Source organism: Tachypleus tridentatus, chromosome 5 (genome assembly GCF_004210375.1).
Source record: "Tachypleus tridentatus isolate NWPU-2018 chromosome 5, ASM421037v1, whole genome shotgun sequence".
In the NCBI taxonomy this organism is placed as follows: Eukaryota; Metazoa; Arthropoda; class Merostomata; order Xiphosura; family Limulidae; genus Tachypleus; species Tachypleus tridentatus.
In genome coordinates, this window is record NC_134829.1 from 27,397,100 (window position 1) to 27,409,847 (window position 12,748).

General features: G+C 36.4%; 1 protein-coding gene across 1 annotated transcript; it reads right to left on the reverse strand.

Moving 5' to 3' along the window:
- Positions 1-1,114: 1,114 nt before the first annotated feature.
- LOC143250316 (uncharacterized) lies at positions 1,115-2,182 on the reverse strand. Its single transcript, XM_076500769.1, has one exon. It carries the CDS (start codon positions 2,180-2,182, stop codon positions 1,115-1,117), a length of 1,068 nt encoding a protein of 355 aa, XP_076356884.1.
- Positions 2,183-12,748: the final 10,566 nt, after the last annotated feature.

Below are 12,748 nucleotides of genomic sequence, written 5' to 3' on the forward strand. Positions count from 1 at the left end.
ATACTTATGGTTTAATATGACTGGTCTTTATTGAAATCAATGAAACCAGCTTATTTTTATTGGTTCGTTGAAATGCATACACATGAAACAAATTGCGTAAAAGCTAATAGACATACATTAATAACCCTCAGCTCGTGCATATTAGAACCGAGAAATGCATCTTTGATTTGGTCGTTATATGAAATCACATTAACCATAATTTCTGCAATCGAGAAGCGAGACAGTTTTGACATAACTTTTACTGTATGGCTTTGAACATGAAAATTTAACCAAAATGTTATTGAGTTGGAAAGAATTAGTGACTGGTCTATAATAATTACTAATATTAATTGTTATTTTTCTCAGATATTGAATTATTACTTAGCAGTTACAATTACTTCATTATGTATTCAGATATTTGTTTTTGTACTTCCAATCTCTGTCACTAGCTTTTTTTGATTAAAAAAAATTGATAATCAAACGCGTTTTAATTATATTTTACAATTGGTAACATAAAGTTACTAAGTTGACCGCCCTTTTAGAATTATGTCATTAAAGGCACATTACACAAAATCAGTAAAATTCTCATTAGTATACGGTTGCTTTTGTTTTACAACGTTCGTACGATGACAGAACCAAAACAATTTGTTGTTGTAGGTTTATGGAATAAATCTTTCATAAAAACTATTTTCTCTCTTTCTTTGCATAATTTTACCGCAATTAGTTCTTTATACATATGAACAAATCGTGCAGTCATTTGAGCTGAAAGAAATCATCGTCATGAAAATACACATCCATAAGGAAGTGCAATCTTTAGTAGGCTTAGCTCTCGCTAGAACTATTATGCAATCGCTCACGTGATATAACATTTTGAATGTTACAACAATGGAGAGTATTTTCACGTCTGAGTAAAGTTATTAATTTATACATTTAAGATAAGCTAATTAAACTACCTTATAAACCTGCCACTTCTAATAATTTCATGTAAAATGGTTATTAAAATGGCTTAGTTTTCATTCCACAAAAGTCATAATATTAACCTTTAAATTAGATACCATACTCCCAATTATATTAATCATCTGACAAAAATAAAGTAATAAAACACATAAGATCTGGATACATAGAAACTTTAGCTTCAGCAGTACTGAGTATAAACCTTATTTCTTGCAGCTTGAATAACTTTTTTTGCATTTTCGCCTGTCAGTTGCCAAGACAAGCATCGAACGTTACCTCCCATCTCACAAACTCCAAGAGCTTCAATTGGTACAACAGTTTGGGTTGCTTTACTTTGTATGGTGTTTAACATCGACTGGTCTGTTGGTTTTTTAAATGTAGGAATATAAAGATATTTCTCTGTCAGTACTCCGTTGACCATTAGCCCACATGCAGAAGGGACGGTACTGTCGCATGCCGCACTCCCTTCGCTGCATTTCGACGTGTCTTTGGGAGTCCACGTGTCAGCATCTTCAATTAACTCGATACCAGGAAATGCGTTTTTTAGTTCGGACAATACCATATTTCTCAAAGTACTATTATATGTGTAATTAGTGACCAGAGCAATGTTTTTGTTAATAAACATAACCATGCCATCAGAATGAGCCAAGCCATTCGGATCATCTACTGGTACAATAGCTACTTTATCAACTCCCTCATAAAATCTTTTTAACTCCTGTTTGGCTTCGTCCTTAGTTAGTGCATTGTCTTGCATAAATCGCTCGGTAACAACGATCTTATCTGCGTAGTTATCAACTACGTTACCACCGTCCATAAAGAGACCTTTTGCCTTAGGTGTCTCGTCAAATGTTACGCCCAAAGATTTGAAACATTTTGTGAAAAAATCTTGAACATTGTCAGCTAAAGTTTGATCTTTCTTATAGGAAGCAGGGGTCAAGCGAAATTGGACTGGGTTGTAAGGATTCACCGTTGTAGGATCTCTCATCCAAATGTCCCACATGCCTTTCTCAAACAAGATATCATCAGGAAGATGGGGCTTAAACTTCTCTATAGCTGCACTGTCTCCAAGAACAACGATATTATCTTTTCCAATAACGCTTTTTGCATAATTGATGTCGAAATTTATTATGTCGTCGTACTTACTTTTATAATAATTGTCCTGTGATGTTGGTGCAGCAATAACAATCAGATGAGCCCCGGGTTTATCTACATCATTAGTGTATTTGTCCACAACATACCCAGAAACCATTGATAACAGAGGGTAAAGTAAGACAAGGTTATACATGAGGAGCCACTTAATGAAACACAGTTTAACACTTCAGTGGCTTCAACCTTAAAAAAACTGTGTAAAAATAAGAAAATTTCCCACTATAAATACTTAATTTTAACCGAGTGACTCACTCTTTTCACATCTGCAGAGGACATATTTTTTATACAAAGTTATATTAGAGATAACACGCAATAACTCCATTACTCCATTCTGACAGAAGTCATTGGCTTAGTTTTGTAGTTTATCAGACATCTGAAACAGTAGAAGTGCAAGATCGATTATTATTTCCAGCAAATATTTGACAAACACAGCTGTGTTAGCCCACCTTCATTTTGAAGGGCAAAGACAACTGACGTAACCTCTAGGTTTCTTTGTCTATTCAACCATTTGAGTGTACTAACATCAACATTTTTTTTTTTTGCGGTTCGTAAAACGTCTTTGAAATAGATCAGTTCCAAACAGGAATATTTCTATGTCGCTACAATACACCAGCTGTTCCAATTGCCACCACACTTACGTTAGATCAACTCTGTAACATTTCATAAAGCTGTATTGTGTCAGGAAAAACACGTTTAATACAAAAAAGATTACTAGACAAATTATTAAAAATTGTTTTGTCTTTGACTAAAAAAAATCCAAAGTTTAATGCTTAAAGGCAATTTGTTGTCAGTTCAATTGACTAGATCTGGAATTTGACTGATTATAAAACTAGATATTTATGAATCATTTTTAATCACATTTCACTTGAGACCTGAACCTCTAAAATAAGTTCTTGCAACTGAACTTTTTGTGTTATATACATTGTGGGTCGCATCTTTCTACTGACCGAGAGTTTTAACCCGTTGGACTGTACGAATGAACATACTGCATATGGTTTTGAAACTCGATACATACGTCAGAAAACAGCATACAGATCAATGACTACAAGACTGAAAGCTAGAAACAGGTTTCATCTGCTCTACATTACGAATATCGTAATATTGTTGAAGTCGCAACAGTTCATTTAAAAAATTTAGAAATTTATAAAAAAACACAGTTTGTTTACACTATCTGTAAATGTCAGAAGATTTATTTGTTTTTAGTTAAGCACAAAGCTACATAATGAACTATCTGTACTCTGCTCATCAATGGCATTGAAACCTGATTTCTAGCGTTGGGAGAAACCAAAAGAAACCAAATAGATGGACGCAAAAAGTCACACAACTTTACTTCCACATACAAAACAAAAACAAATACGATATGTAATCGGCCCGGCATGACCAGGTGGTTAAGGCACTCGACTCGTAATCCGAAGGTCGCGGGTTCGAATCGCGGTCACGCCAAACAGCCTCGGAGGCGCTATAATGTGATGGTCAATCTCACTATTCGATGATAAAAGAGTAGTCCAAGAGTGGGTGTCTCCACTTTAGCTTTACACTGTTAAATTAGGGACGGCTAGCGCAGATAGCTATCGTGTAGCTTTGCATGAAATTCAAAACAAACCAAAAACTATATGTAATCATTCGTGTATACCACAATAGGAGATTATGTCCCATGAAATTTCCCATTGAGGCGTAAAGCAAATGTGTGTAAGTACATTACATAACAAGCTATTGTATCAAATGCAAAGAGTAACGAAACCTTATTTCCACATGTGAAACGAAATACAAGTAATATGTCCTTCACTGGCTGAACAATAAGTTTGAAGGCTTATAACGTTAAAAAACCGGATTTCGATATTCATGGTGGATAAAATAGTGCATCGTGTAGCTTTTCGCTTACAAGAACAACAACAAACATACAAGTAAGTTGGTAACATGCTATAACAGCATATCTAGTTTCTTTTAGTGTCTCAAAACTGGCTATTTTACGAAATATGTAACTTGCTTCTACTTTATCTTACTGTTTTTTTTTCTGTCATTTTATACAAGAGTGTGGCTTATCAGTGGACATATAAAGGCCTTCTTACAGTTAATTCTTAACAGGTATATTACAGGGATGAAACCAAATCTGCTAATTAGTAGTGAACTGAAGCTTGTTGTATTGTATTCAGCGACCTCTGGTGAGAAATAATGTATTTTCAAAACTTTTTTTACGTTTGGTTTCGACTCACTAAAAGCTAGTGACGAAATACCAAAATACATCTTGCAAATAACTGTTCTATTAACATGGTTGAGATATACATCTAGAAAGGTCATTAGTGCCCACTTTCTGAAGTTGTATAATATTTAGAAAAATATAGTGGGAAGAAAAATTTAGCTGCACAAAAAATATGATAGTCGACAAGTTAATTTATTATTTGCAATAATGTTTCTAGGAATGCATAGCTGTGCAATGATCTATTGCAGGGGTCACCAAACTTTTTTCACAGGGGCCCAGATTACTTGGGAAATGAGAGCGCGGACCGCATAATCATTACGTTCAATACTCATAAACTAGAACGAAAGCTCTCTGTAAAAGACTTAACACTAAGTTTAGGTTACCACATTACTCATGTGGGAGTAGCATGCAATACACACATATAATAAAAAAACAAACAGAAATACAACCAACATTTTTATTTACCAAAAGGTTATCAAAAAAGGTGACATCAGCAAAAACAATTGTCACATCGCACACAGTGAGTACATATCTGAATTTTACTAAGCCGCAAAAAAGTTAGTGAGATTTATGAAATTGGCGTTTGGCTTTCAAAATATCTTCAATGTTCGGTTTTGAATTGCTGCATCCAATCATTAGAATTGCTTTCAAATGTTCATCAGTCAACCTTAATCAATGTATCCACTTCACATACTTCATTTTTGAAAATGCTTGTTCACAGACATAAGTTGTTCCGAACACTGATGTCATACCAGATGCGAACTGCTTCAGCTTTGGAAAATCATATTCAGGTATGCAGCTTTAAAATTCAATAAGTTGCCCCTCTCTGTTTTTTGCTTTCAACAAGTCATTTCTTTGCAAATCGATGACCTACCGCTGAAGTCCCACTGGCATCAATGACACAATCAAAAGGATTCTGAAAAAGGAAAATGTCACTTTCGATTCTGTCAAGATCCGAAAATCTCTCTAAAAATGCTTATTTAAATCACCAATAATCTTTTTTCTGAAACTCCAAGTTGCCATCTTCTGTGATTCCAGCATGAAACTCATTGAAACACTGAAAATGAAAGAGGTTTCCTCTTTCCAAATGTGCTTCAAACAATGACAGCTTTCTCCGAAACCTTTTAATGATTCTATAGAGATTACAGACAAGGTTATTCTTTCCCTGAAGTTTCAAGTTCAATTCATTCATGTGGGATGTGATGTCAACCAAAAATGACAACTTTGACAACCAGGTTAGATCCGACAGAAGTGGATCGGCTCTATATTTCTCGATAAGAAATATATCTATTTCTCTTCTCAGCTTATAAAAACGAGACAAGACTTTGCCGTAGCTGAGCCACCTCTCCGCCGTGTGATAAGGCAAGTCACAGAAATCCGAATCAATTTCTTCAAGAAACACCTTGAACTGGCGATGTTTAAGTGCATGACCCCTAATGAAATTCACTGCAGAAATGACTGGTTTCAGTACTCAAGAAATATCTAAGTCTTTTCCACAGAGTGCTTGCTGATGTATGATGCAGTGTATGAACAGAGCTTTTGGGAGTTGAAGATCTTCCAACTATTTCCTGATCAGCCCCACCAGACCCTTCTTTACTCCAGCCATGTTTCTTCCTCCATCAACTGTTATACCTCTAAGCTGATTCCACTGAAGGTTATAGTCTTGCAAAGTTTTATGCACTTCCATGAAAATGTCTTCCAGTTGTTCTTCCGTGCATGCTGTAAACTGATGCCAACTCTTCCGTGATCTGAAAGTCCAAATTAACTCCACGAATGAACAAGAGAAGTTGTGACGTACTTGAGACTCATCCAGTGACAGAAAATACCATGGAAAATTTCTAGCTTTTTGGCGTATCTGTAATGCAATGTTCTCTCCAAGTTATTCTGCTCTCCATACAACTGAAATTGCTGAAAGGCTGATACTTTCAAAGAAATTGGCTTTTTCAGGGCACAGCTCATTTGCTGCTTCCATCATACACTCTTTGATGAAGTTGCCATCAGTAAAAGGTTTTCCTTGCTTTGCCATCCTATGCACTATTTTGTAACTTGTACGACTGGCAGATTCATTTTCAGCAAATTTTCTCGTGAAAAGATTCTTTTGAGATTCAAAAACACGTTTCATGGATTCAAATTTCTCAGAACGGAACTTTCCTGAAAATTTCAAATATGTTGATAGATGTTTTGTTTCATAGTGACGCCGAAGATTGTACTCTTTCAATATGGCAACACTTTCGGTGCATATCACACAAGTATCTTTCTGGTTTTTTGTTTCCACAAAGAAGTACTTTCCTCCCCATTTTTTATTGAAAGCACGACACTCAGAGTCCACCTTTCTTCTTTTAAAAGCAGCCATAATGATGGGTGAAAAAAAAAACAGGATCTGAAAATGAAAAACACAGAACGCTGTGAGAAAAGTATTGTACTGGTCTAAAAACGCACAAACAAAATATACTGAAACATACGTTTGCCACAACACTTACCTAAGAACGAGTTACGAAAAGCGCATAACTCGACTACTAAGAGAAATGAGCTTGCTGAAGTAGTAACCCTAGGCCGCTGAATTTGCAAGACGAGTCGATAGAACGAGGGTTAAGTCAGTACTTGTTTTCAAAATCCTAATGCTTTCACAGATACGTGCCTCAATATGAATAAACGGGCAGCTCCTTGCTGAAGAATTTTCCTATTGGTTAAAAATACGCGTGACAGCCTGGTTTCTATTTATCATAACGTCTTGTGTTGACAGCTTAAAGCGACCATCGGTGTGATTTATTTTGTTATGACAGTCGGACATTTGATGAAATGTCACTTTTTATTTCCAAGCGGCTAGCTGCTGGCGGGCCGGACAAAATAACCTCGAGGGCCGTATCCGGCCCGCGGGCCATAGTTTGGTGACCCCTGGTCTATTGAAACTATATCTACCGTTAGGTGCGAACCTTAAACGCTAGCATTTTATAATCTCGGTATCATTGTTCACCCACCGTGTAGAGATGAATATTGAACAATAAAAAGTAAAACAAATACTACTTCAAAAACCTGACTTAAGATCGCCCGCACTGAAAGGTATTTTCTCATTAAAATATGGGTTAACAAATACAGTGGTTTATGAAAAAAAAAAAAACTGGAATCGATGAAAACGTAACCATGGTTATAATGGTCGTTTTTAGTTCAACCGTACGCCTTGCACTCGGCCATGTTGCTTAGCGAATTTTGGCTGTGAAATAACCGATAAAGAATTTCCAAATCCGTGATCAACGGAATTCGTCGGAATTATTTAATAAACAGAGAATTCTCAAAAACATATTTATTTTGTGAAAAAAAATTACTGTTGTCAAGTAGTAGAAAAGGTAAGTTATAAGTACTAGTTTTTATTAGTATTAGAGAGAGTTTTTAATACCCAGCATGGCCAGGTAGGTTAAGGCGTTCAACTCGTAATCTGAGGGTTGCGGGTTCGAATCCCCGTCGCACCAAACATGCTCGCTCTTTCAACGGCGGGAGCGTTAAAATGTGACAATCAACGATATGTTTATATCGTTGGTAAAAGAGTTGGCGGTGGATGGTGATGATTAGCTGCCTTCCCTCTAATCTTACACTGCTAAATTAGGGACGGCTGGCGCAGATAGCCCTCGAGTAGCTTTGAGCGATATTCAAAAAAAAAAAGCATTTAATATTCTTCACTTGGAAACGAACCGTATCCTGACCAGAGTTCTTTGTTTTCTGTGTTTATTTCTTCACAGGTGTAACGAACGGTAAATACACCATACGAGTCTCTTGTTTACTGCAGTGACAACTATGAACAGAAAAAAGATGTTCAAATATTTTTTACTCCAGTAGCTTGTTTGTTTTTTTTTCTTTTCCGAATTTCGAGCAAAGCTACACTAGGGTTATCTGCGCTAGCCGTCTCTAATTTAGTCGTGTATGAATAGGAGAGGGAAGGCATTTAGTCACCACCACTCACCGTCAACTCTTGAGTTACTTTTTTACCAACGAATAATGGGATTGATCGTAACATTATAACACCCCCACGGCTGAAAAGACGAGCATGTTTGGTGTGAGGATGACTCGAACCCGCAAACCTCAGATTACGGATCAAGCGCCTTCACCACCTGACCATGCCGTGTTTGTGTTACTGTCTGAGTAGCGACTGTTTTATAAAACGTCTGTAAGGTAATTCTCGTTTGCTAAATTGATAAACATAAATAAATGAATAAAGCAAAAGGAAAGTTTTATTTAAAACAGGAACAATCAATCTGTTAATATCTTAGTTTAATCCCTTATTATCTGTGTGTCATCAATAAAAAGCTTATTGCTGAAATGTGTGTGTGTGTGTTTTCTTATAGCAAAACCACATCTGGCTATGTGCTAAGCCCACTGAGGTGAATCAAACCCCTGATTTTAGCGTTGTAAATCCGTAGACTTACTCGCTGTACTTGCGAGGGTCTTGCAGGTACGGAAAGAAAACAGTTCAAAAATCTAAGAATAATACGTTTTTTTTCATAAATAGAATCAGTATAAAAATCTGTTAAAAGGTAGGAAAAGGATGGTCATTCCCACTATTCGTTGGTAAAAGAGCAGCCCGAGAGTTGGCGGTGGGTGGTGATGACTGGTTGCCTTTCCTCTAGTCTTATACTGCTAAATTATGGACGGCTAGCGCAGATAACCCTCGTGCAGCTTTGCGCGAAATTCAAAACAAATAAACAAAATATAAATCATACTACTTGTTTCTCTGTGTACATCAACGTATAACTGATGAGCTACTGGACCGATGGTCACCATGCCGAGTATCGCGAGATTACTCTGTGCATATAGTATTGTTCGAAAGTTAAAAAACACAGTTTCTGATAAAACAAACACACAATGTTTGTCAACATTTGCTCGTCAGCTATCACTGTAGTGTGGAAATTGTATCAGAGAAGAATAAACACCTATAAGAATAAAAATAAACATGAAATACATGATAGCTTTTATTTTTACTCTAGGTGAAAGTTGACACGATGTGCAGGTGTAACACTATATAACCACGGTTGACTCTCGTGGCAAATAAACTGTTGTTTGTTGTAAAAAGAAAAAAAAAGGAATCCATTTGTTCTTTGACACAGTATCGTTACTATGTTTTATTCGAGCATGATTTTTAACATTTATGTCAAGAGCTAGTTAGTTTTTTATCACAATAAAAGGTAGTTAGGTGATACTGGTAATCTGAGGGTCGCGGGTTCGAATCCCGTCTAACCAAACAGCCGTGAGGACGCTATAACGAAACGGTCACTCTCACTATTCGTTGATAAAATAGTAGCTCGTGACTGGTGGGTGGTGATGACTGTCTTCGTTCTCTCCATTCTTAGGCCCGACATGGCCAATCGTGTTAAGGCGTGCGACTCGTAATCTGAGGGTCGCGGGTTCGCATCCCCGTCGCGCTAAGCATGCTCGCCCTTTCAGCCGTGGGGGCGTTCTAATGTGACGGTCAATCCCACTATTCGTTGGTAAAAGAGTAGCCCAAGAGTTGCCGGTGGGTGGTGATGACTAGCTGCCTTCCCTATAGTCTTACACTGCTAAATTAGGGACGGCTAGCACAGATAGCCCTCGAGTAGCTTTGTGCGAAATTCAAAAACAACAACAACAACCCTCCATTCTTACACTGATAAATTACGAACGCTTAGCGCAGACAGATCTCGTGTAGCTTTGCGCGAAATTCAAAACAAACTGCAATCAAAATAAAAACGCAAAATTGTACTGGAAGTTCTATGTACCTTATTATTATTGTTACTTCTGGAAAAAAGAATATCGCCCTTTAAATTTTGTTTGTTATGAAGAGTTAAATTGTAATTACCAGTTTGAAACGTTGTAAAATAAATGGTCATTAAACGACAGTCGTGTTACAGATGTGACGGATTTACTATTATATATCTATTAATATCGATGTTTGTGTAAGTTAAATTTATATTTAGAAACGTACATAACTTATGCTGTTAAAACTATTAATATATTGCGAAGTTCCCGCCTATTTACTGGTGTTGTAGAAGATTCTCGACTGTAAAAATCAACAATGCATTTGTGTACGAAAATACTTGTGTATTGTCAGTATTGTTGTGCAGACTAAAATTTTTAAAAACTCTCCTCAAGCCTATAAATGTAACCAACGCGACTCAACAAGAGACGGTACATATTATTATTGGTTTGCTATAGTTGGCATACTATAGACTTCTGAAATCGAAAACCTCAGATATCTGACCAAGAACTGTTATAGATTTCGAACATTACAAACTGTTTAACATTAGTGGATTCATATTGGATACAGAGCGAGCTAGCTATCTTCCTGTTAAGTGAATTATATTTTCATCAACTCGAAATTAATTCGCTCATCGTGAACCCTCGATAAGACATCAAGAAATTTCCAGACCAGAAACAAGACTTGATAGTGTTTGTAAGTTGTTAAACTTTTGTACATAGATCGTTACTAGTTCCTTCATGTCAGCGTTCTCAGTTTTAACATAGTGAAACAGGGAAACAGTTTCTATAGTTATCGCGCTCATGTTACTGTTAGCAGTTACAAGACAGTGAAATATAGTGACAGCTCCCGTAGTCATCCGTTAATGTTAGAAGTTATAACACTAAAGGTGAGACTGATATCTCAAATATGGGAAATCAGTTTAATGCACTAAACGTCCGGAAGTTTCTTCTTCTTGTTCTTCTCTTCATTCCAGTTGATTGATTGCAATAAATTAGGTTATCAGACGTTCTTGATATTACGTTATCAGAATGTCATTTTGACAGTTCAAACTGAAAACGTTCGATTAGGCTTAGGAAGTGTAACGGTATGTTAGGCTTAGTTATATTTAACTTTCTGGTAAATCTTAAAAAAAAAAAAAAAAAAAAGATAACTTGTTTACTTGATCTTCCATTAATTTAAATTCAGTTTATAATTATATACGTAGGCTACATATCAAACTAAATTATTTTCAGTAAAATAATTGTATTATTAATATTACGTAAAAATCAAATAAAGAAAAGATTAGTTTAATAGTTGTTTGTCATTTCTATGAAACTAAAGATAAATTTAATTACTTTAGTGTGAACATAAAGTAATGAAAAAAACTAATTTATTTTATTATCAAACGTTAGTCTTAACAATGTTGGCAATAGACTAATGGTATTTAGTTTTGAGTATTTATTTCCAGACTACAAATGCAAGTGTAGGGATCAAGCATTCTGAGTTTGTCAAGTGTGATGGATGCAATGAGTGGGTCCCACGCTGGTACAGCGGCAAGTCTACGGATTTACAACACTAAATTCAGGGGTTCGATTCCCCTCGGTGGACTCATCAGATTGCTCGATGCAATGAGTGGGTTTTATTTGGGAACTTGGGACTGCTATGTACTCTTAAGGAAGCTAGTAGTGCAGATGTGCAACTTGTATGTACTTTGTAGGTTGGAGGAAAAGTTGGAGTCTATTATAATTAAAGTAGAAGCAGTTGATAAAGAGAAAGGTAAGCTTTTGTAAACAGCAACAAGACTTCAGGAGGACCTTAAGCTTTTACATGCAAGAAATAAATTAGCTAACAATGGCTTTCAGGAAGTTAGAAAGTGTCATATTAGGGCAGTGGTTCTTAACCTTGTTGGAGGTACTGAACCCGGGGGAGTTTCGTACTTGCATTCACTGAACCGTTCGTAATTGGAAAAATAAAATATGATTTTTTCAAATTCAAAACATAAATAGATATTTTATTAGTGCACAAAATAAACCATGCATCAGTTGCACACAAAATCACTGTGTTCAAAGAACAAAACCAACAAAACATGAATTTCACACAAAAACAAAAACATAACTCAATGAATATTTACTGCAAATCAATGTGACTTATACTGTTGCCTTTCAGAGACAAGTTCAGAAATGCGCGGATTCTTCTTGGCAAGTGCCACTCTCATATCATTTTCGCAACGAAGTCTGTTCCTTTTCTTCGATCAGGGGTTCGATTCCCCTCGGTGGGCTGAGCAGATAGCCCTTTGTGGCTTTGCTATAAGAAAAACACACACAAAACACACTCCTTTTCTTCGTTTTTATGTCTACCATCCTCGAAAAGGATTGCTCGCAAAGATACGTTGTAACAAACGGTATGAGTATCTCAAGGGCTTTCTCAGCAATAAGAGGGTACGCTACAATTTGGTGACGCCTAAACGTTGAGAGCGTTGTTGTTCTGAAAAGTTTCTGTTGAACCTGGATCTGCTGAAATTTAATGATTTCGTCGAGGTATTCATCATTGACATCTGCTGTTGCAACACTAAACGTGAACGGCTGTCTCACCCATCTAAGAGTTCATCTAAGTGCATGGCAATTGCTTGCTTCAGTTCCCCGGGTACAGAAATGTCTCCGATTTCAGACACATCTTCGATCTTACTTACACAGTCGTCCAGCAGGGAAAAGTTTGCGAAGTTTTTATTCTCTGTTCGTTGTTTCCATAACGATAGCTTTTTT

Coding starts and splice junctions, on each gene's coding strand:
- LOC143250316 (XM_076500769.1), bottom strand. CDS start 2,182: ATGGTTTCTGGGTATGTTGTGGACAAATACACTAATGATGTAGATAAA.